Genomic DNA, 26,047 nt, shown 5'->3' with positions numbered 1-26,047 from the left:
CGTACTAAAACATTTTGACAGATTTTTGAGCGCACAAAAAAACACAAAAAATCTGTTCGAGGTCAATAAGCAAAACCAGAATTAATACATAAGGCGCACCGGATTATAAGAAGCACTGTAAATTTTTGAGAAAATTAAAGGTTTTTAACTGTGCTTTATAGTCTGAAAAATACGGTAATATGACACATTTGATTGACAGTTGGAAAATTAAGGATCAAGGAGAGGAATTAAGGAGAAGGAAGCGAGGAAAGAGAATTGAGATGTGCCTGTTTAGAAGTTGGCTAGATAGAGCTGGTTGATAAGGCTCATGAGTTGTTTGGCTTGTATTGTTCAATATTGAGTGAATTCTAGTTTGTCTTTCACTTTTAATTTCATGAACAGACCCAAAACAAAGAAATTTCTTGTTTGTTTTTCATTTCTTTCTTCAAAGTCTGAACTCTGCTCAGAACCACACGCTTTTACTGACAGAGGATTGTATGGAGTAAGAAAGCTTTCAGAAATATTTGTGTGCATATAATAGAAATGTGTGCATATTTGGGAAATCCCTGCATATTTGTCTGTAGTTGAGCCTAAAATAAATATTAGTAAACTCTGGAATGAGTCCAGTTGTACATAAATTGTGTTGTGTGTATTTTATCCATCAGAATACAAACTGAAAAGTTACGACATCAAGAATTACAGTCACGAAATGAAAATGTATTATTAGACTTTCTTCAGTACGAATACAAATTCACAGACGCGAGTTTACTGTCAAAAATATGTCATCACTTCACAGACATTATTTATTGAGCAGAAGAAACATCAGTGGAGATCAAGACTGCACACACGTCACCGCTCTGCCGCAACATAAGCTGTAACAGAGTAAAAACAGAGCAGAGTCGCGTCTGTGAATTTGTATTTGTACTGAATAAAGTGTAATCGTAAATTTTAATTTCGTAATTGTAATTCTTGATGTCATAACTTTTAAATTCGTATTCCATCCATCCATTTTCTTCCGCTTTATCTGGGGCCGGGTCGCGGAGGCAGCAGTCTAAGCAGGGACTCAAAGACTTCCCTTTCCACGCACACGTCCTCCAGCTCCTCCGGGGGGATCCCGAGGTGTTCCCAGGCCAGCCCAGAGACATAGTCCCTCCAGCGTGTCCTGGGTCTTCCCCAGGGCTTCTCCCGGAACAGATGCCCGAGCCACCTCAACTGGCTCCTCGCAACGTGGAGGAGCAGCGGCTCTACTCCAAGCTCCTCCCGTGTGACTGAGCTCCCCACCCTGTCTCTAAGGGAGCGCCCTACCACCCTGCGGAGGAAACTCATTTCAGCCGCTTGTATCCATGATCTTGTCCTTTCAGTCATTACCCAGAGCTCATGACCATAGGTGAAGGTAGGAATGTAGATTGACCAGTAAATCAAGAGCGTTGTCTTTTGGCTCAGCTCCCTCTTCACCACAACGGTCCGATACAGCGACCGCATCACTGCCGACTTGCCTCAAGTGGAGGAGTTCAAGTATCAATTCGTATTCTGATGGAGAAAATGCACATAATACATTTTACATATGACTGGACTCATTAACCATAGACTGTATAAAAGAAGTGGACTAAGTGAGTGTGATGTCACCAATATTAACAGTTACAGGAACGAAACTGGAGCCCGGCTCTATGTTATGAACAGGATTTTTTTGATGGACAAAATCGCGAAGAAAAAAAAAAAAAATCAGGATCATGTAGAATAGGTTAATACAAACATTTTAAGACCAAAATGACGAGGCTCACAGCAGCAGAGGCGACAAGTCAATGGGAGCCAGAGTCAGAAGGAGCCGGAAGAGCCTCCTGACGAACTTCCTATTTGGCACAGGGCGGCTACAGCGTTACCTATGTCCACTCATACAGTATATACGGTCTATGGAATTTACCAATATTTGTTTTATGCTCAACTACAGACAAATATGCACAGATTTCTATCCTGTACACACGAATATTTCTGAAAGCTTTCTTACTCCATAGGATGTAGACCTCTTCTTTATGATCAATGACAACTTGAAATCGATGCAAATAATACGTAGCGCTGCTGATTTGTGTTCAACAAGTCTACACTGAAGAGGTCTCGCCCCTGCTGCCCCTTGTGGACGTTTTTGGTGGTGTCTTTTCTTTTTTCCCGTCTTCTTATCTGCTCTGGTCTCGTCCTTTATCTCCATCTCACTGCAGTCTTTTAGCCTCGAAAGAAAACAGCAGCATCAGGAGCCGTGGGTTTGGGCACTTAAAAATCTCATTACTTTGCACCGTATTATGTCCAAAGAGCCTCTGAGCCAGAATCACCTCTCCATCAACCCCTCTCTCTCTCTCTTTCTCTCTCTTCTCCTTATCCCTCTATCCCTGACCCCCTCCTATTTTTCTCACCTTCAAAATGTATGTCATTCTTTATCTCCTTTCTCTCTCTCCTCCGTATCCCTCTCTCCACAAACTCTCTCCTGTTTTTTCTCACCATCAAATTTTATGTCATTCTTTATCTCTTCTCTCTCTTTCTCTCTCTTCTTCCTTTCTCCCTAACTCTCCCCCACGTTTATCCTCCTCAAATTACACTCTATGTCATTCTTTATCTCTCTTTCTTATCCCTCTCTCCCTGGCCCTCTCCTATTTTTGTCCCCCTCAAATGTTGTTGTAATTCTTTCTCTCGTCTCTTTCTCTCTCTTCTCCTTATCCCTCTCTCCCCAAACGCTCTCGTATTTTTTCTCACCCTCAAATTTTATGTTATTCTTTATCTCCTCTCTCTCTTTCTCTCTATCTTCCTTATAACTCTTGCCCCAACTTTATCCCTCACTTTTTTCCTCCTCAAATTATACTGTTTGTCTTTATCTCTCTTTTTTATCCCTCTCTCCCCAAAATCTCTCTTAGTTTTTCTCACACTCAAATTTTATGTTTTTCTTTATCTCCTCTCTCTTTCTCTCTCTCTTCTTTCTCTAACCCTTTTCTATCTTTTCTCCCCTTAAATTCTTTATCTCCTTTCTCTTTCTCTCTCTTCTCCTTATCCCTCTCTCCCTAACCCTCTTCTATCTATTCCTACATGAAATTTTATGTCATTATTTATCTCCTCTCTCTCTCTTTCTCTCTATCTTCCTTATAACTCTCACCCCAGCTCTATCCCTCACTTTTTTCCTCCTCAAATTATACTGTATGTCATTATTTCTCTCTTTTTTTATCCCTCTCTCTCCAAACTCTCTCTTATTTTTTTCTTACCCTCAAATTTTGTCATTATTTATTTCCCAACTCTTGTTCTCTCTCTTCTTCTTATCCCTCTCTTCCCGACTCTCCCATTTTTTCTCACCCTCAAATTTGATATTTTTTCTTTTTCTCTTCTCTCTCTTTCTCTCTCTCTTCTCCTTAACCCTTTCTAATTTTTTTCTCCCTGTCAAATGTTGTCATTTTTTTAATCTCCTCTCTCTCTCTTTCTCTCTATCCTCCTTATCCCTCTCTCCCCAACTCTATCCCTCACCTTTTTCCTCCTCAAATTATACTGTTTGTCATTCTTTCTCTCTCTCTTTTTTATCCCTCTCTCCCTAACCCTCTCCTGCTTTTTCTCACCCTCAAATTTTGTTATTCTTTATCTCCTCTCTCTCTTTCTCTCTCTTCTTCTTATCCCTCTCTCGTATTTTTTCTCACCTTCAAATTTTATGTTATTCTTTATCTCTTCTCTTTTTCGCTCTCTCTTCTTTCTCTCTAAACCCTCTTCTATCTATTCTGCCCCTCAAATTTTATGTCATTGTTTATCTCCTCTTGCTTTCTCTCTCTTCTCTTATCCCTCTCTCCCCTGACTCTCTCCTATTTTTTCTCACCTTCAAAATGTATGTCATTCTTTATCTCCTTTCTCTCACTTTCTCTTTCTCTCTCTCTTCCATATCCCTCTCTCCCTGACCCTCTTCTGTCTATTCCTGCCTCAACTTTTATGTCATTATTTATCTCCTCTCTCTCTTTCTCTCTGTCTTCCTCATCCTTCTTGCCCCAACTTTATCCCTCACTTTTTTCCTCCTCAAATTATACTGTCATTTTTTTTCTCTCTCTTCTCCTTTTCCCTCTCTCCCCGAACTCTCCTGTTTTTTCTCCCCTTCAATTTTGTTGTAATTCTTAATCTCCCAACTCTCTTTCTCTCTCTCTTCTCCTTAACCCTTTCCTATTTTTTTCTCTCCTATCAAATGTTGTCATTTTTTATCTCCTCACTCTCTTTCTCTCTATCTTCCTTATCCCTCTCTCCCCAACTCTATCCCTCACTTTTTCCCTCCTCAAACCATACTATATGTCATTCTGTCTCTCTCTTTCTTATCCTTCTCTCCCTCTCTTCTGTCTATTCTTCCCATCAAATTTTACGTCATTCTTTATGTCCTCTCTCTTTCTCTTTCTCTTTCCCTTATCCCTCTCTCCCTAACCCACTCATCTATGTCTCCTGCTCTTCATCTCTCTCGTTTCTCTCTTTCTCACTCTTTCTATCCATCTCTCGCATCTCTCTCTCTTCTCCCTCGCTCATTACTTTCTCGTTTCTCACCTTATCTTTTTCTATTACTCCCAAATTTTTTTCCATCATTCTCTCCTCCCTCTCTCTCCCGCTTCTCATCATCTTCATTTTCCTCTCACTTCCTGCCCGCTCTCTCGCTTCCTACCTTCCTTCCTCTCTCTCTCTCTCTACGAGGTTAGCTCCTGACGCTACACCTGCCTAATCTGTTGCGCTCCCTCCCACACCCGAGGCTTAGCGCTGTCCCCATTCACTGTGCGACGCAGATAGCGCAGCTTAGCCCCCGGGACGGCGAGCGCTGGATGTTTAGAGCGGCTCCGAACGTGAGCGCTCATCACATTACTAAATACACACCCCGATGTCCACTGGCTTTATTACCGTTTACCTGGAGAGACGAGATAGCGCCATTGTTGTCGGCGAAACGGTCCTGCACAGCGACAACGCACGGCTGTACTGTATGTTTAGTATGAGACGGTGGTTCTCAGCGTGTGGTTCAAGTCCTGCTGTTGGTTATAGGCTTGGTTAGAGTCATTTTTACTCTATTCAGTTACTGTATTTTCCGGGCTATTAGGCGCTCTGGATTATAAGGCGCACTGTCGTCACTGAATCCCGGACTTTCAACAGTGTGATGGGTCAGTTGGACTTTGTCACGTTCACGGTGATTCACGTGTGTGCTTGTCTGGAGGGGTGTTCGCAGTGACTCAGTTGTTCAGTCGTGTCTAGAAGTGGCACATTGCACTCGCTTTTTTGGTTCGTTCCTCCGTTCCGTTCCTCGTCCGTGTGGAGTGATGAGTGTGGCTGTGGTCGCTGTCTGCTCCGTGCGCGTTTGCGTGCACTGTTTGTAGTTTACTGAAGTCGTGCTGGGACACCTGAGTGGATTCGTGTACAGGGCGCTCTGGATTGTGGGACGCGCGGTCGTTTTTTGATGGGGTTGGAGGCTTAAGAGTGCATCTAATAGGCAGGAAAATACGGTATTTCATCGTGATTTTGTTGTTGGATATTACATTTGACTCAGGCTGAATTCCAGAGCGGAGTTAGAAATTTGAGGGCCCTAGGTGAACTTGAGTTTGGGGTCCTCATTATAATGCACTGTTTTTTTGGTTTGTTTTTTAATATATTTGTTGTCTGTTTTTCCCCATTGTTCTTGAGACATGCACATTTCTATTTATTTGAATTATGGTGGATTGAAAACTTGTCTTGTTCGTTTGGTCGTCTACTAGAAACTACGACTAAAAGTAGTTTTATTTTTTTCCTAGTACAATTGCATTTTTGTTTACATCCATTATATATGTTTATTATTTTTTTTTTTTTATGATTATTGTTTAAAAGTAAAACACTCTCATTTAATGTCATATTGAGAGAAAATCTAATTGCTCTGAGGCCTCGGCTATTAGTGACAATGAGGGCAATTGGTTGGGGGCCCCTCCAGGTTTGGGGGGCCCTGGGCAGCCGCTTACTTTTGCCTAATGGTAGCGCCGCCTCTGCTGAATTCACACTGCATCAAAACTGGGACTAAATTAGAACCGGTAGTGGAACGTAACAAAGTAAAGTAGTAAAGCACTGTACTTAAAAAAAAAAGATATCTGTACTTTTTACTTTTTACTCTTTACTTTTACTTCAGGACTGAAAAGTAAAAGTATTTTTATTATTGTGTGAGACCCACTTAAGAGTTTTAAAAAATATATATATTATTATTTATCAAAGTTTAAGCAAACAAAAACATAAAAAAAATAAAAACAGATAGGAAAAAAATAATTCTGTTGTTTCTGTTGAACAAAATTCAGCACAAATCTGTATCAAAATCACTACATTTGTATTTGTATTACTTTTTTTTTTACTGCTTTTTCCCCTTTGGTACTGTACTTTTACTTAAATATCAAAATAGAGTACTTGTTCCACAGCTGATTAGGACTTAAGCTGGACTAGACTCGGACTAAACCAGGACTAGAACAGAACTAAACTAAGTCTACATCAGGACTTCAGATCAAACCAGGACAAGTGTGAATGCGTGCATTACTCTGAGTAATATTCTTAGTGGCATCTATGACTATAAAATAAATGGTAAGTAGTTATTGTTAGTGCTATAGAGCATCTTAAACACTGACCGTAAAGACTCTGCAGACGCAAAAAACGACAATAAAAACACAGAGTGGATTTTGGAGAAAACAGAACTTTTAACAATACTTTAAAAAACCTCAACCAAGTTTGTACTAATGGTTTAGCCTGTATTATTATCACAAATGTTCCTTTTCATGTGACCCTGCAATAATGTGATTTTTTTTTTCTGTGTGTTTCTGTCTCCATGAAGCAACAGTATAGCGGCATCTGCGGTGTGTGCGTTCAACCTCAGTGCCATCACACAAGCCTTCAACGGCCCCTTCAGGTCCCAGGAAAACCCGCGCTCAACATGGCTGCCCACCCCCAACCCCATTCACAACTTCCAGGTCAGTTTAATGGATCACTTTTATATCGGTCTTTTTGAACAGGGCACGAGGCCTGAGCTGGTAACCTGGCAGCAAGATGAATTCTCTTAATAATAGTGAGGCCACAAACTCTGGAGAATTCATCTGGATTAAGCCTCCAGTGTTGTGATCACCCAGTTAACCAGTGGCCTCAACCAATCACAGAGCAGCATTGAGGTTTGGGCAGAAGCCAAAGGTGAAGCTAAAGTTTGGGAACCCTAAAACTTCAAACCAGATTTATATAATTCCCCGGTGCAGGGAGCTGCACTCTGAGCGCTTGTTAGGGACTGTCATTAAATTACTGTTTTAATGAGTGTCATTTGTTTAAGAATAGAATCTCTTGAAAAAGTCCCCTGTCTATGCTTTGTCCTTGCCACTTTATTTGGCAATGAACCCTAAGTACATCAGGCCTAAAGAAAACCAACAAGCTCTGGTCGGGCTAAAGCTAACATTCAATATTAGACTTTGATTTTGGCTTTTAAGTTAAGCTATTTTAAGGAAATTGGCATCTTAAGCAGTTACACCACTGTTTTATTCTTAGGTTATAAGTTGACTTTAGTTCTTTTGTAATCACAACAATAGCTAAGCCATGTGAGAAGAGACTACAGGCTAAGGAGGACTTACTGACATTTTTACATGAAACTTAACATAAAGGTTCAGCTTTAGAAAGTTAGAAATGAAGTGCTAAAATAAAAAGATAAAACATGTTAAATATCTCATGGTTTCTCATGGAGCAGGCAGAGGGGGTGGATAATGGCCTTCCACACCCCCTTCCCCATAACTCAACAGGCTGGGTCATTTATCTTAACCCAACCCAACTTTGTGTTATCATATCCCAACTTGTGACCCAACACTGTTTGACCCTGCATCTGGGTTATCAAAGTAAGCCAACATTTTTTAGGGTGTACTATTATGGTTGACAAGAACTGACAGAAGATGTTGAACTTTGTGCCAGTTTTTCTTTCATGTGGAGAGGCCCAGTAATTACAGATGTGACCCTCAAACCATGACCGAATATTTGAGTTCTGTTAGTTAAACAGCAAACTACCACTGCATTCACGCCTGACCTCCAACTGAACTTTAACCATTGTGTTCCGTGTCTCCTCAGTGTGGGACTATTTCAGAGCGGGGTCCCAACGAGGGTCTGACCGAGCGCAGCCTGCAGGACGCTCAGAGGCTGTACCTGATGAACGACGTGGTCCAGCCGGAGACCACTGACCCTCTGGTGATGCAGGACGACGTCAGGTTCTCCAGCCTCGTGGTGGACATCGTGCAGGGCATGGACACGCTCTACCACGTCATCTACATCAGCACCGGTACGGGACGCATCACTCTACTAGAGTTGTAGAATGAGATCTATTGATACTTTGCAGTGACATCATGACATCAGAAGGGTTCTACATGTATGTCTATGGTGAAATGTACAGTAATTACCATGGTGCGCACATTAGCACTGCTGAAAAAGTTTTAAGTCTGAAAATTCAAGATAAAATACAAAATGGATTGAACAACACATGTTTAAAAGAGGGTGATCAATTGATACTTTGTAGTGACATCATGCTGGGGGCTTCTACATGGATTTCTATGGCGGCATGTTCAGCAGTTACCATGGTGACACAATGCAAACATCAGCAAACAGAGCAGTGTAGTGTAGCAGTCCAGTTAGTGTCGCATCCCCAGGGAATGTTGATGACAAAACTGCAAACTGCATGAAATAATAAGCAGCTTTATTTGGTTTAAAAGGGTGCTTTAGTAGGTCACCGTCATGTTCTACAACTCTGTGGGAGAAAATTATTATCCATAAACATTTATGGATCATAATTTTCTAAATTGCCCTCTTATGAGGCTTTATCCATGTTAGAATAACTCCTCAAAAATATACTCGGAATTTTGTCCACTGTTTTGATCTCAACCATCCAAACTGCAAGAAGCCCATATCTAAACTACTTTTATGATGGTAATATGGTGTAATGGTAATCTATTGGACAGGGTGAACATTCTTGCATTTTAGTATTTTTTTTACTTGGTGTTGATAATATACTGACATTGCTCTTATAACACACAAAATTGACTCTTTAACGCTTTAACCCATATTTGTTACCTCCTCACACACACCTCTTGTGTTTTAATTCATTCATATGTTTGAGTAATCCTGCATTATTAGTCTGTCTACATTTCCAAAGCTCAAAACACTCTGTTCCACCTTGTGATGTCATTTAATGGTACTTTTCAAGTAAACAGCTCCATTTGTCTAGCCAGGCTGGCGCCATCTAGTGTCTCCGCTCAATTTCATTTCTCTACAGCAGCTAGGTCAGGAATCAGAATACAACAGATGGTTCGTAAAAACCCCAGAAGTGCAAGTTCAGGCACCAGCCAATCAGCGAAGAGCCATATATTCAGTGTTGTCAACGATTCCCGAGATCGAGGATTTAAAGCCGGAATAAAGAGAATGTTTGGTGAATTTTATCAAGGGGAAAGACGTTATTGCTGTTCTACCTACGGGATTTGGGAAAAGCTTAATATAACAGTTAGACGTTAATCGTGGTTAAATGATAAAAAGTACCCGCCTACCATCAAACGAACGAATTCCAAAGCTGCGAGGTCAGGCGGTTTTTATGAAGTGAAACGAAGTAAAACTGGCTGATGAATCAGGTTACCATTTACCTTGAGTTCAGTAGAGATTGGCAATTCCAGATCTGAAATAATCCAAATGATTCTAGTGAACGTGTATGGAGTTTTAAAACACAGCAGACCACGTTTAAGTTTGAGAGAAGAACTCAGCCTGAACATGCAGGGACTGTGCGTTAAACATGTGTGAATGAAAACATGAAAACACAACTCTAGGTCTGTTTGTGATGAGGAAACCACATTATAACATAGATCAGAAAATAGCTTAACATGGGCCTTTAATCTTATTATTATTACTTAGGAACTGACTCCACAAACTTGCTACTTTAATCATATATTTACAGTCTTTTCATCGGACAACAATCATGTCCTGAACTTTGTGCCAGTTTTGTTCCATGTGGATAGGCCCAGTAATTATAGATATTAACCATAAAGCAGGTGAGATGGGTAGCCTCCCCTCCATCAGTCTACCCCAGGGCGGCTATGTGGAGTAAACAGCAGGTGTGGGGAATGGGTGAGTAATGACTGCAGTGTGGTGCTTTGTGAAACTTTGACAATCTTTGACAGAATTGAAAGATTAGATACAAAAGTAAGAACATGAGTTTGTATCAGGGTAAAAAAAAAACAAAAAAAAAAACGCTTGTACACTCTGGAGAGGGAGGGAGGAAGAGTCTGATTATTGGACCAAATTTTATTATTATTATTATTATTATTTAATTACAGGTCCTACATTACTCAAAATTGTCTCTTATGAGCTTTAAGCCAAGTTATAATGTTGTTACCTCCTCAAAAACATACCTGGAATTGTGTTTTGTTCCATTCGCACATGTTTGAGTAACCCTTTATTATTAGTCTGTCTGCATCTCCAAAGCTCCAAATGCTCTGTTCCACCTTGTGATGTCAAGTTAACAGCTACCTTTTACCTTTAGTTCAGTAGACTTTGGCAGTAGGCTCTATTTGCACTTACCAGAAGAAGCATGGAAACATGTGGTTGACAACTTCTGGTGTAGTTACCGACACTGGGCATGTGATAAAACCATGGATTCAGCAGCAGACATCTTCACAACCTGACAAAGCTTTCCATGGGGGACGTGACTTAATCGCATCTTCAATGTCACAGGCAGCTGGTTGTAACAAATGTTCTGCTGTATGACTTTTTTAAATTTTTTTATTTATTAAAGGGACAGTCTGGAATTTTGGTCACAGGACCTCATTTCCTAGTGAGCCAGAGGGTTGGAGACGTGTGGAGACACTTTTAAAAATATTCCATCCTGTCCTTGTATTTGCAGAGGTCGTTGGTGCTAGGCTAGTGCATGTCAATGGCCATAGTTAGCCTGTTACTAAAAACAGTCTTACCCACTCCACAAAACACCCGAAACAAATCTATTATTACACCAGTCTATCAATGTAAATGCCTGTGTTGATAGAATAATGTTTGAAATAAACCTAACCTTGCATCGCATGAATCGTCGCATGTTGAGGGACTATTTTCTCATATATCAGTCCGCCACTTCCAATCTTTCTATCAGGAAGTACAGCTCACTGCTGCTGTTCAGACATAAATCCTTCAAATGCAAGGTTGCTTTTATTTCTAAATTTATTCTATCAACACAGACATTTACATCGACAGTCTGGCGTTATAAATCTTTTCTTCTTTTTGGGTGTTTTGTGGAGTGGGTAAGACTGTTTTTAGTGGCAGGCTAACTATGGCCATTGACATGCACTAGCCTAGCAACCAGCGACGAAGCTTTATAACAGATCAGAAAATAGTGAAAATAGTGTAATATGGGCCTTTTAAAATGATAGTTGCCAGGTAAAAGTGATGTTATTATCTGTAAATTGTAAAACTATAGTTCAAATACACTATATAAAAGACTCTATAACTCATTATCTATATTATTTCCTCGCAGAGTACGGCTCCATTCTCAAAGCCCTGGCCACGCCCAACAAGAGTCTTCAGGGCTGTTACCTGGAAGAGATGGAGCTCCTCCCGTCTGGACTCCGTCAGCCAATCCTGAGCCTCCAGATTCTCCATAGCGACCGCTCCCTGTTTGTGGGACTGAGCGACCGCGTGCTCAAGATCCCCCTGGAGAGGTGCTCGACCTACAAGACCGAAACGTGAGTAATTACGAAGATATTGGTATTTTAAAGGGGCATTGTGTAACTTTTCGGGTGGAGTGTCCATCACCTGCTTGTTTCTATTGATATGTCACTGCTTTGCCTGGAATGTGTAGCAGCTTTACCTCATATTTATTCAATTACAGTTGGTTTTATAGCTTAAAAATACCTAGAAAAACACATTCTGACTGTGTAGCTTGGTCTGATTTGGTCTCCATGAAGATAGAAAAGCTTAATGCCATACTTTGAAACATTCCAGACAAAGCTACAACATGTCCAGGAAGAAAAGCATTTGACGGACCCTCCAGAAAAGTTACGCAATGCAGTTTTAAGCATCAAATCTACCATCGAATTCGAACATGTGCTCCAGCTCAGTTTAATCTATAGGAATTCTGCAATGTCACACAACATGGTTTGGATTTTTGCTTGTGTTTTGGATTTTTTTTTTTATTTTTAGACCAATATAATGGACCTTCTAATGCAGGGGTCCTCAAACTAATCCTCAAAAGTTGCCATGGCCTATTTTTTATTACTTTTTGGCAAATAATAACACGTCTGCATCTTGTATTTTGTAGATTTTTTCAATTAAAAAATGATATTTATATGAAGTATTTATCTTGATATTTGAATTATTATATGACATATTTACATTTGCTGTAGAATTTTCGTCACTTGACAAGCTCGAGATCAAACAGTGACAGTCAAAGCACGTAGAGTTCTGTAGTGCAGTTAAGGATGGAAAAATGGTTTGTGTTAAAGTATGAAAAGTTAACAGAGAGTGCAGAGTTTTCAAAGAACAGCGGATGACCGATTATTTTTTTTTGTTCAGTGTAAGAACTGCGCAGTTTGTCTGATATTTAAAGAAAATGCGGTGGCTTTCAAAGAATATAATCTGCGTCGTCAGGGTCGTACATTTCTGTTATACGGCCGACCCGATGCTGGCCCCCATCACAGTCAGGAGCGATAATGTGGCCCCCAGAGAAAAAAAAGTCTGGTGACCCCTGATCTAATGCTTCTTCTATAGAGACAGACTGAACCTGTAGCTTTATGAATATCGCAAGGACTTTTCAATACATTTACATTTATAGGTCCTTTTTCAGTCCTGGTTTTGTCCTGCTATTGTCATCTGGTTCTGGAGTTCTGAGAATGAGGAAAATGTGTGTGTACTACGCAAAATTGACTCTTGTGAGCTTTGAGCCATGTTATAATGATGTTATCTTCTCAAAAACAGACCTGGAATTGTGTTTTGTTTCATTCACACATGTTTTAGTTAGGGGTGTCAAATTATCGCGTTAATTGCGATTAATTAATTACAGTCATATTTAGCGCGTTATGTTTTTTAATCGCGATAATCTCATTTTTAATCTCTAACTTTAGTGTTTCTGTATGTGAGTTTCTTTATTATAAACAGTTTTTTATGTGTTTGTTGGGACAACACACACACACACACACAAAACACATTTATACATTTTTTTATTTCGGTAATTCCACTCATTGCCGGAAAACTCACACAAAACGCGCGCAGTAACAGCGATAAGTAAACAGTTCATGTTAACGTTGGCAGCATCAGTCGCACAATGGACGAGGTGGAAGAGCCAGTAGAACAGAGGCAGCAGTGCACAGGTAAAAACACATTCGTGTCTTGGAAATTATTCTCCCGACGTGAAATATAAAAGAAAATTAACAAATATAATATCGCCTGAAAAACAACCTGCATAGACTCATGATGTCTGCACTACTGTCCTATAGTGACCTGCCACATGAGGGGACACACAACACACAACACACACACACACACACACACACACACAAACACACACACACAAACACACACAAACAAACACACACCTTCATCATCGTCATTAACCTGAGAACGCGCGGACCACGTTTCCTTCCGTAGTTACTGCGCGGACACCGACGTGCTCCCGTGAGCCGCGTGTGGACCGTGTTTTCTCGCTACGCTGCGTAAACCGCGCTTCCTCCTGTGAGCCTCTAAACCAGAACTAACACCAAGACTAAAACCAGGACTAATCCAGTCCAGGACTAAACCAGGACTAAACCAGGACTAAACCAGAACTAAAACCAGAACTAAAAACCAGGTCTAAAACCAGGTCTAAACCAGGTCTAAACCAGGACTAATACCAGGACTAACACCAGGAACTAACACCAGGACTAAAACCAGGATTAATCCATTCCAGGACTAAAGTAGGACTAAAGCAGGTCTAAACCAGGTCTAAACCAGGACTAAAACCAGTGATCTCATATATAAAGCATTTCTCTATCAATAATATTTTTAATATGGTTAAGGAAAGACTGGACTTTTTATTGTCTTTAAGTAGACAAAAGTTATTATGTTCAGATTTCCTCGTCTTTGCTACTTTACAGCAAACAGTTTCTTATTCATGGAGACTTGGGCTCAACAGTCAATTTGGAGAGATTTGTTAAACAATAAATGACTTTATAAAGTCACTTTTTTAAATCTATATCAGTCTTTTGATCTGCCACAATAATGTAATAATGAATTTAAATGAAAATACCTCAAATTGAAGGCTTTTCTCAGCAATTTTTAGGTGAGATTAAAATGAGATTAATTAGATTAATTAATTACAGATCATAATTAATTAATCTCTCAATTTTTTTAATCGCATGACAGCACTAGTTTTAGTAACCCATTAGTCTTGTCTTAGTCTCTGATCTGTTCCACCTGTGATGTCATGAAGAGGTAGTTTTCAAGTTTACCTTCTGTAGGACTGAAATGATCCATATGATTCTATAAAGAAAGTGTATGGAGTTTAAAAGTTAAGAGTGTTTTCTATTTTCAAGAATAATTAAATATGCAGGATGTGTGTGTTAAAAATGTGTGAATGAAACAAAACACAACCTCAGGTATATTTTTGATGAGGAAACAATACTATAACAGATATAAGAGAAAATAAAAAGTGTAAAATTGGCCCTTTAAGGCACTGGAATCCATGTTAGTTCATTCATTCGTTTTTCAAAATAAAACCAAAAATTAGAAAGCAAAAAAAACAACTATTTTCTTCATTGTTTGTCTCCAAAACCGAAATGAAAAAACGATTATGATTAGTTGTTTTTTTTTTTTTTTTTTTCAGTTTTCGATTTTGTGTTTAAATGAATAATGGAAAAAAAGGATAATGGACGTTTCCTGTTTCTGTGACTTAAACTGTGATGCTGGATCCAGGATTAAACCAGGACTAAAACAAGACTAAACCAGAACTGAACCTTGACTAAACCAGGTCTAAACCAGGACTAAACCAGTCTCAATCGTGGTCTGGTCCTGGTCTGGTCCCGGTCTCCGTCCCGGTATGGTCCCGGTCTCAGTCCCGGTCTGGTCCCGGTCTCAGTCCCGGTATGGTCCCGGTCTCAGTCCCGGTATGGTCCCGGTCTCAGTCGTGGTCTGGTCCGGGTCTGGTCCTGGTTTGGTCCCGGTCTCAGTCCTGGTTTCAGTCTGAGTCTGGTCCCTGATCACCGGACAGTCCATGCGGGAACACCTCGGGGCTCATCCCGACACTCAGTCCTGCTTTAATCCAGGTTTAGTTCTGGTTTAGACCTGGTTTAGTCCTGTTTTAGTCCTGTTTTAGTCCTGTTTTAGTCCTGGTTCAGTCCGTATACGGTGCAAAAGTCCGGCATCACAGTTTAAGTCATGGAAAAGGGAAACAGCCGTTATCCATTTTTTCCATTATTCATTTAAACACAAAATCAAAAACTGTAAAAACAAATCATTATCCTTTTTTAGTTTGGTTTTGGAACCAAATAATGAAGAAAATAGTTTGTTTTTTTGTTTTCTTATTTTTAGTTTTATTTTGAAGTACGAACGAACAATACACGGATTCACTATCAACCTAGATTCCGTTGTGATTGTTACTTTTTTAAAATCAGTTTCTAAGACTAAGTGAACAAATATCAAAGCTTGTCATTATAGATAGGCTTTTGAAGAATAGTTTTAAAATGTCATTGCTTTGTTTAGAATGTCCCACAGTACGACATTAAACAGCTCTACTTACATTTATTCAATTACAGGTGGTTTTACAGCTCAAATATACAGAGAAAAACTGACATTCTGACTGTGAGCGGGATCACCTCTCCGCAGATCTGTCCTGTAACTTCTGGTTTGGTCTCCGCGATGATCGAAAGGTTTAATACCATACTGTGAAACATTCCAGACAACGAAATAAGCAGTAATTTCCACAGAGAAAAAGAATACACACTGCAGTTTTAACAAGTATTTCTTTTCTTTCTTGCGTTTTCCAAAGACAAATACAGACTTTCTTTTAGGTAATAGATAGAAAGAAATAAACCATCACCAAAAGTTATCCCGTTTTGTGCGTGGGTGTACACTGCTTACTTAATAATAAACTCTTACCAATAGCAGGGTACTAAACAACAGTAATGAATGAATACTATAGAACTCCATATTTGGAAATATGGCTTCTGCGCGTTCTTTTTCACAGTTTGTTTATTGCCTTTTGTTTAGTTGGAAACTCTTTATCTTCTGCAGGTATAATTACGTGTCTCGAGTCTGGATTAATGTTAAAACGGGGCTCGAGCCGTTATAGTCTTTACAGGAGAACAAATGACCAGGCCCTATCTGAGAACGGGAATGACTTTGGGAGTTTTAATAGAATGGGACTTAAAGGTGCACTGTGTAGCTTTTCTTTTTTCTTGTTTTCGTTTTTTTCTGATTTCCTTTTACGCGTTCTCTCTCCTCTTTTCTTTTTGCTGCTTTTCTCAGGCTTCTCCTGTCTCTCTTTTCTCTCTCTTTCCTTCCCTGTCTGCCCTTCCTTCTCTCTCTTCTCTCTCCCTTTCTCTCTCTCTGTTTTGTTTTGTTTTTTCACACACAAAAAAATATTACATTCATATTTGTGTGTTGTTGTTTTTTTTCTGGTCTCTCTTACAGATTCTCTTCCCCCTTTTCTTTTTGCTGTTTTACTCGGTCTTCTCCTCTCTGTCCCTCTCTTCTATCCTCTCTCTTTTCTCTCTCTTTCCTTCCCTGTCTCCCCTCCTTTCTCTCCCTTCTCCATCTGTTTCTCTTCCTCTCGCTCTCTTTTTTTTTTCTTTGATAATTTATTGTGTCAAAGTTTTCACACCACAAATGATATTCATATTTGTGTTTTTTTTCTGATCTCTTACACATTCTCTCCCCCCTTTTCTTTTTGCCACTTTTCTCGGGCTTCTCCTCTCTCTTCCCCCTCTCTCTTTTCTCTCTCTTCTCTCTGACTTTCTCTCCCTCTTTTTCTCTTTTTTTTTGATACTTTATTGTGTCAAAGTTTCACACAAAAAATGACATTCATATTTGTGTTTTTTTTATTTTTCTGATCTCGTACGCATTCTCTCCCCCCTTTATTTTCTCCCTCTTTCCTTCCCTGTCTACCCTCCTTTCTTTCTCTTTTCCCTCCTTTTATCTCGCTCTATCTCTTTTTTTGTCAAAGTTTCACGCAAAAAATTACATTCCTCTTAGTGTTTTTTTTTTTTTTTCTGATCTCTCTTACGCATTCTCTCCTCCCTTTTCTTTTTGCTGTTTTACTCGATCTTCTCCTCTCTTTCCCTCTCTTCTCCCCTCTCTCTTTTCTCTCTCTTTCCTTCCCTGTCTGCTTTCCTTTCTTTCTCTCTTCTCCCCTTTCTTTTTTTTTTTGATACTTTATTGTGTCAAAGTTTCATGCAAAAGATTACATACATATTCGTGGTTGACGCATCACAGTAGACACAATATTTATGTTTGGGATGCTGTTGCTTTGTCTGGAAAGTTACACGGTATGGCATTCAGCTGATCTATCTTGTGTGTATCTCTGTAGTGGAATCAGTTACTATGGTGACACAATGTGCACATTATCAAACACAGCCAAAAAAGCTTTAAGATGGTCTGAAAATTTAAGAAAAAAGTACAAAATTGATTTAAACAGCACATTTTTAAGAGTCTGTGATCAATACAACCGTTCATGGCTCTGTTTTTTCCTTGGTCCTGGCTGTAATTTTGTGTGAGAGACTTTTTTAAACAAACAAATCAGCTCACCTATTATAGTTCCATCTAAGGCCCCGGCCACACTAGTATGTATTCGAGCCGTTTTCGTTGCAGATGCAGTGTTTGTCTAGCCAGGCTGGTGCCACCTAGTGCCTCCGCTCAATTTCATTTCTCTCCAGCGACTAGATCAGGAATTGAAATACAATAGACGGTTCGCAAAAACCCCAGAAGTGCAAGTTCGGGCACCAGCCAATCAGCGAAGAGTGATATATTCAGTGTGATCAACGATTCCCGAGATTGAGGATTTAAAGCCGGAATAAAGAGAATGTTTGGTGAATTTTATCAAGGGGAAAGACGTTATTGCCCTTCTTCGTATGGGATTTGGGAAAAGCTTAATATACCAGTTAGCTCCATTAGCGGCGCATTACAAACATCACGACCAAATAGCAGCGATTGGTTAAATGATAAAAAGTATCCGCCTACCATCGAGCGAACGAAATCTAAGGCTGTGAGGTCAGACGGCTTGTACGAAGTGAATCAGTTGCTGATGAATCAGGCTAGTGTTTGTCCACACTAACCCGTTGGAAAACTCACTCCCACAAATTCATCTGATCCGGCGCTGTGTGGACACCTGAAAACGTTGATACTCTGACGTAGGAGCTCTAGTTGTGTCCTTATTGGACCACGTCACTGTGACTTGTGACTTCCTGATTCAGTGGGTTTGTGACATTGGTCATGTGTCGCTATTGCAGAAAACAGTTTAAACAAACCATAGACAAACTGGAAACAGCTCAACTAGAACTACTTGTTAGTACATTGTCCACGAAAAGACAGTTTTCACGTTTGCCATCTTCCTCGGCTCGAAATCGGCTCCTGCAACTTCAGACACAGTGCTCCACTTTTTTGTTTTTACCGCCCACTTGAAGTGATGAACAGACTCCCCATTAGCAGAACACCCCTCTGTCACAGAAAGAACACATATAATCCACTGTCCATTCATCCAGCAGAAGCTGAACCGCATCTGCGCACAAGGAGCGAGCTGTTTTTTTGAGCTCTTAGTTTATACAAATTAGCCATGTGGTTTTAACTTTCATTTCTGTAAAACGTAAACAAATATCCGCAAAGCTGTATGGACAGGTAAGGCTTGCGGACACAGAAACGACGTGTCTGGACGCAAATTGTTTCCGATATGGTGATACGGTGATTCGTTTCAGTGTAAACAAGAACCTAAGTCCGTTCTTTAGGACCAGATTGTGTTGAAATGACTGAATTACAGAGTAGTGCTTTCAGTTGGCTTCATACCCCGTGTAAATTAACTGAAAGAATACATAAAATCCAAACGGTGAGTTGGATCAAGTCCAGGTTCCATACTTTGTTGGTGAAGATCAGATAAAAATGCCATGTCCAACTACTTCATTATAACAGCTGTAATCACACTGTTACTCTGTTCATTCTCTCACATCATCACCTGCTCTGTGGTTCAGGCTCCTCTTCCAATTTGGATCTTTTATTTATTTTAATCACGTTTAGTTGTTTGTTTAGAATATCTGTACTTCTATTACGTGTATTTCCACTGCATAAAGAGACGCGAATATACAGGAAAAGTTCTATAGTACGTCTTCACTATTGAGTTCTTTTCAAGGTTTATCGTCTCTTTGCCCCTGTCGGACCGTCCCTCTGTTTCACTCGGGTGGTGTCAGGGGTCCGTTGACATAAATATGTTGTTGGTAAAAGTCTCTTGTTCAGGGAGAGTTAGCGTCAGGGGAAAGATGGGGGGTGTGTCTCTTCTGGGCTCTGCATCACCACCAGACCCTCAGCTTCAATGTCAAACTCATTTTAGCATACAAATGACTCTCTGCTTTCACCTCTCTTTGTCTGCGTTCAGACTGCAGGGCTTAATGCTCCATTCGGGATTTTTTTGTGAAACCAGATTTTTTTGGGGGAGGTCGTTCACATTTCCAATTAAATGCGACTTGTGTGTGATCTCCAGTGTGAACTTTAAACGCAAAAGTGTCCCGCATGCACATTGGAGGACACGGTGACGTTATATTCCCTTCATCTCTCTCTTTCTCCCCTCTACTTTACTCCCTCCGTCGTCATATCCTCATCTTCATTCCCTCTTCTTCCATCCATCGTGTCTCTCTCTCTCTTCTTACCTCTTTGCTTTCTCTCATATCCTTTCCTTCTTTTCCTCCTTGCCCATCCTTTCTCTTTCTCTCTCTCCCCTCTCTTTTGTCCTCTCTCTTTCTCTCCTTCCCTCCCTTTCTTTCTGTCTGTCTCTTTCACCTCACACCATTATTCACTGTAAGGACAAGGCAAGTTTATTTGTATAGCACAATTAAGGAAAGCAGTAATTCAAAGTGCTTTACAGAATAAGGAAAACATTAAACTCACAATACAAACAAATCAAAACATGAATTATCATAAAATTAAAAAGAGAGAGAGACATTAAATGAGAGAGGAGTGCAGAATGAAAACCTTTCAGTCATTTGCACAGCGAAACAGAACTGTTTTGTGGCCATACCGGCTTGTCAAAGACCATCAGATCTCAGAAAGTGCCGGGCCTTGCTGCTTAGTACTTGAATGGGAGACTGCAGGGAAAATTAGGTGCCACAGTGGGGAGCCAGTCGTAAAAACTGTTGTCGTGTCCCTAGGTAAGGCACTTCACCCACATTGTCTAGTATGAAAGGTGGTGTGTGCGTGAGTGATGGTTGGAGGGGCCGATAGCGCAGATTGGCAACCACACTTCCATCAGTCTGCCCCAGGACGGCTTTGGCTTTAATAATAGCATACCACCACCGGATATGGAGAGAATGAATAATGGCCTGTGAAGTGTCTTAGGCTACGTTCAGACTGCAGGGCTTAATTAATTTTTGTGAAATCCAATGTTTTTGCGAGGTCGTTCACATTTCCAATTAAATGTGACTTGTATGTGAACTACAGTGTGAACATTGCATGCGCACTGGAGGACACAATGACGTCAACCGCAGTGAGCGTGCTCTGTGTTTACGGAAGTTGTCCAAACATGGACGCAGCATTGAGCACCTGGCGATTTTAAAGTTCCTCTCGTACTGGAGCCAGAACATGAACAACTTACTTGTTTTAAGGAGGAGATTGAGAAGGAGAAGGACGAGGTTTTTGGCCGTGACATTTTGTGGGAAAGCGGCGGCAACGTCCGTTGAAAGGAACGTGTGGATGCGCAGACGTAGCCAAGAGTGGTGAGTGGTGATGTGCTTCACTTCAGTGACACGGAGTTCATTAACAATTTTCACCTACTTCAGCGCAGAATAGTGATGTTTGTGTCTTGTTGATAATGTGTAGGTCGGATGGATGCACTTTGGCCGTTCAGACTGAAGTCGCATGTGAAAAGATCGGATATGTATCGGTTTCAGGACCACATATTGAAGTGTCCTGGGTCGCATTTGAAAAAATCTGATCTGTGTTGTTCAGACTGTCATTAAAAGATCAGATACAGGTCACATAGGGACCAAAAAATTGGATTTCGGTCACTTCAGGCTGCAGTCTGAACGTAGCCTTAGTGACATATGTCTGTGAAATGCGCTCTCTAAATAAAAACTTACTTTTGAGTCTGGATTTAAACAGAGTCAGAGTAGCGGCCTGTCTCACATCTTCAGGAAGACTGTTTCAGGTTTTAGCTGCATGAATCTGAAACGCTGACTCCCCGTGTTTAGTCCTGACTCTGGGCACCAGCAGGAGGTCGCTCCCTGAGGTCCTCAGAGTGCAGATGGTTCATGTGGCACTAACATGCCAGAGATGGAGTTTGTGTAAGCACTTTTCACAACTTTCAGAAACCAGAGCAGAGTTTTGCTGTCACGGTCAAGTTAACATCAACTAGCATGCCAACACACCTTCCTGATTATTGGAGAAAAACACTCTTTATAATATGACCTCAAGAGCTGCTTATGCAATAAAATTCTAAGGGTCATAGTTGGGGTTAAACTTGGACAGAGCTGTTCTTAATCCTCTGAGTCCCGGCTGTATTTGGATCTCATTTAAGCAGTGTCTAAAGGCCTCATCTCCCAAAGGTGCTGCTCGCTCCTCACCTGTCGCTGTCACCTGTCACCTGTCACCTGTCACTATCAGCTGCCAGTCAGGGTGACGGGAGTTCTGAGATCCTGCACCTCAACAGCAGCAGAAGTAGGTCACACAAAGCTATTTATACTTTTGATTATACTGGAGTTACGGACAGCAAATACACTTTACACAATACATAATACACAATACTACACTAGTTTGATTTGAAAGAGGAGTGTTTAGGAACATTTTACAAGAATTCACACTGTTTAAAAAGAAAATACAGGGAGAAAGTAGATTTTTACTTTTACTTTTAACTTGTGCAACTGTAGTTTTACAATTAGGAAGAGGCATTAAACTTCTCCAACCAATCTCAGTAAATTCATCTCCATGGAAGCAACACCAGGCCAAATAACTGGTCAGATCTGTGGAGAGACAAGCCTTCAAGGCATTTTTGAGCAGTAAAAACACCCGTTACAACAGAATGTATTAAAGATAGATTTGTTTAATGCCCCATTGTGGAACATTCCAGCCAAAGCAAGGGGAAAATACAGAGAGAAATCATTTAATATAGCCTAAGATCATTTTTAATCAAGATAAAATGTTCCTAATTAAAAAATATTTGGAAATTGTTGCCTGATGTTAATATTCTCTGTAATTAAACTTCACTAACCACAATTAGGAGTTTTTATTAAAATGTGGAGCATTCCAGCCAAAGCAATCACAATCTTCATGGAGACAAATAAGCAGGCAGTGTACCGTTCATCAGAAAAGTTACACAGTGCGGCTTTAACTATAAATTCCCCAGTCCGCTCTGAATTGATTTGCTGTCCTCCCCGGTGCTCCGTTCTAAAGCACGTGGAGTCTCTCTCTGGTCGGCTCGGTGCTGTGACAGATCTACTGCTCTGACTCTGGCTAAACGCATCTCCTCACAGCGACTGAACCACAGCTGTTTACACTGAGAGCGACGGGGAGAGCGACAGGGGACGGGGGGAGAGAGGGACCGCCACCTAAGTGAGAACGGAACAGGAAGAGGACATATACGGGCGTAACAGGGCGGAGCTCTGATGTGATTGGTGCAAGTAACTATAAGACACATCAGTATAGTATAGGTGTATATCAGGGATCTCCAACCTGCAACTTGGGAGCTGCAGTAGCTCTCCAACCCTTTCCAAGTAGCTTTCCAAGAGATTTCTGAATTATATGTATTGTGCTGAATAACAAAATTTGAGTTAATTAAATAGCTATTACCAGTTTAAATGTAGCATCTTGATGCCTAACTTTGTGCACTAACAAATGGTTTATGTTTTATAAGCATCTAAGTGTACCCATCGAAGGCCCATGCCTCTTTTGTATACTCAAGTTCTTGCAACTGCTAAAATGAGTAGCTCTCTGGTATTTTTGTTCTGTAAAGGTAACTCACTGGAGGAAAAAGGTTGGAGAGGTATATATAATGCAGTGTACTATAGGTGTATAGGTATATATAGTGTAGTATAACTATAATAACTATAATAAGTGTATATAGTATAGTATAGTATAGTATAGTATGGTATAGCAAAGTATAGTATAGTATAGTATAGTATAGTATAGTATAGTATAGTATAGTAGTATAGTATAGTATATAGTATAGTAGTATATAGTATAGTATAGTATAGTATAGTATAGTAGTATAGTAGTATAGTAGTATAGTATAGTATAGTATAGTATAGTATATAGTATATAGTATAGTATGTATAGTATAGTATAGTATAGTATAGTATAGTATAGTATAGTATAGAGTATAGTATAGTATAGTATATAGTATAGCAAAGTATAGTATAGTAGTATAGTATATAGTATATAGTATAGTATAGTATAGTAGTATAGTATAGTATAGTATGTATAGTATAGTATAGTATAGTATAGTATAGTATAGTATAGTATAGTATAGTATAGTATAGTATGGTATAGCAGTATAGTATAGTATAGTATAGTATAGTATAGTATGGTATAGCAAAGTATAGTATAGTATAGTATAGTATAGTATGGTATAGCAAAGTATAGTATAGTATAGTATAGTATGGTATAGCAAAGTATAGTATAGTATAGTATAGTTTAGTATAGGTGTATGGATGTATACAGTGCAGTACAGTGCAGTACAGTACAGTACAGTACAGTGCAGTACAGTATAGTATAGTATAGTATTGGTGTATAGGTGTATACAGTATAGTATAGGGGTATAGGTGTACTATAGTATAGGTGTAGGGATTTAACGATATCTAAATCTCAATGTACGATTTTATCACAATATTTATTTCACTGTACGATATTTATTGCAATATTTCACAGGAGCTAATATTAATGCAGATAGGACATTTTTTTGCTTTTAAAATACCCTGACAAGACTTGAGTGTGAATCATTCCTGTTATAATCCCAAGAATTAAAGTAAAAAACGTATTTCGTCATGTTGTCTGCACTGAAATGAATCGTGGAATATGCAGTTCCCTGTGTTTATTAACTGTTGCTACTATTAAACAATGCATTTATATATATATATATATATATTGTGACAGCTCTTGATAATATTTTAAGACTTTTGACGATACTCAAATGACTTGACCCAATGAAATATGTTGAATATAAAGCCTATGTGCACATAAGTGAAGCAGACTGTAATGTATTTGATAGATGTGTGAGCATAAGCCTCCAAAATATTAAGATAAGATAATAATTGAATCATAAGATATTAGACATTTTTGGTTGGGTGGTAGTGGTGAGAGCGACGAAAGTAGTAGTTATATTATGAGTTGTAATAGTAGCAGTAGTTGGATTTCAGTAGTTGCTGAAGCTGAATTATAGAAGCTGTATTAGTTGCAGCAGTAGTAGTTAGTAGTAGTAGTAATAGTAGTAGAATATAGTAAGAAGAGAGACAAGTAGCCATAGCAATAAGTTATTAATGATGCAGGCATAGGAGGAACATGCAAACACTGCACACAAAAACAGCCTGGAAAGTGAATTCATGACCTTCTGGCTGTAAGGCTTAAGTGCTAACCACACAGAATGGTGCTATATTTAAATGCAAAGGCTCAGTATGTTCTGTTGTGTAAGTCCATATGGCCTGTACAAGGGGAGAGGTTGTTCCATTAAATGACTTGACATTCTTACATGTGCCCACCACACCGAGTCTCCATGGATTGAAATGTCATGTAAACAATGATGCCTGATGTGTGTAATCTGATTTATTTCTGAATGTTCATAGCTGTGCAGGCGTAGGTAAGAGAACATGGGTAAAAAAGGAAAAATAATGTGATAACGACAAAAAAAAAAGAGAAAATGTTAGAGATGGACATAGCTAACATACTTGCTGCTGAATTCAAAATAGAAAGTGAGCATGGGCGTGCTTCCAGCTCTATCAACGTGGAAAAAAAGTCACCACTCTTTGGTCTAAAAATGTTCATATTAACTTGCCCCACATGATTTTTGCTATTTTATCTGTAAAGATATAAACATTAACCCTTGCAGACCGACAATATCTTATACCATACCGGCAGACATGTTTTACAAACCGCGCATAACTTTCCAACCATCAAAGATAGAAACTTACTTTTTTTTTCCTTGGAAAGTTGACAGTTGCAGCTTTCCGAGCATCTTTCTGAGCACCATCCTACATCACGCGCACACTGAGTGATGTGATGTAACTGATGATGAAAATTGTCCAATAGGAGCTCTATTTTCCGCCAAACGCATACGCTTCATCCATTTTGATCAGCTCAAACTTTGCCAAAGAGTGTAGCGAGTCAAAATGGTTGATGCTCTGTGCATCTGTGTTTGTAACAATTGAGTGCAGTAATCTCTCAAATAAATGGAAAATTATGCATCTTGGTCTGCGTAATTGCGCATCCCTTGCTATTTGTATTTGAAAGGATTATTTCACTCAGAATGTACAAATACAAATGTAATAAACACCATGGAAATGCAGGAAGTGATGTGGCTCTGTGCTTTGGACCTGACACGAGCTGTTTCCATGACTGGCACCAGGAAAGTAAAAGGGGCCATTGTACTTTTTGTTTTGTTTTGAGGCAATCAAGATATTTTTAGTTTACAGACTCGATATTTTGCATTTATGCAGCCAACATTTTTTATGTCCAAAAAGTTGTTTATACATGTTTGCTGTGTGTTTTGTATGAAAGAGTGTGCATTTTATTTTCTGTTTTTTTTTTTTTGGTTTTGTTTTGTTTTTTTCATTTGTAGTTCTGGTCCTATAGCTTTTATTACAGCCATATGACACAACTACAGCATTTAGAATGTGAAGTAACAGATTGCACTGAAAAAAAGGATGTATAACACTTCATTAGG

General features: G+C 39.6%; 1 protein-coding gene across 1 annotated transcript in view; it reads left to right on the top strand.

Moving 5' to 3' along the window:
• Positions 1-26,047, top strand: part of sema5ba (sema domain, seven thrombospondin repeats (type 1 and type 1-like), transmembrane domain (TM) and short cytoplasmic domain, (semaphorin) 5Ba) — a 492,613-nt gene that overhangs the window by 380,596 nt on the left and 85,970 nt on the right. Inside the window, exons 10-12 of the mRNA XM_055149649.1 lie at positions 6,797-6,932; positions 8,059-8,266; positions 11,489-11,696. Of these exons, the coding sequence (XP_055005624.1) occupies positions 6,797-6,932; positions 8,059-8,266; positions 11,489-11,696 (552 nt within the window). The remainder of the gene's footprint in view (positions 1-6,796; positions 6,933-8,058; positions 8,267-11,488; positions 11,697-26,047) is intronic.

The sequence above is a fragment of the Boleophthalmus pectinirostris genome, unplaced genomic scaffold (assembly GCF_026225935.1).
Source record: "Boleophthalmus pectinirostris isolate CB_2022bp ecotype Guang Dong unplaced genomic scaffold, ASM2622593v1 HiC_scaffold_1, whole genome shotgun sequence".
Classification (NCBI taxonomy): Eukaryota; Metazoa; Chordata; class Actinopteri; order Gobiiformes; family Gobiidae; genus Boleophthalmus; species Boleophthalmus pectinirostris.
This window is presented reverse-complemented; position numbering and strand designations above follow the sequence as displayed.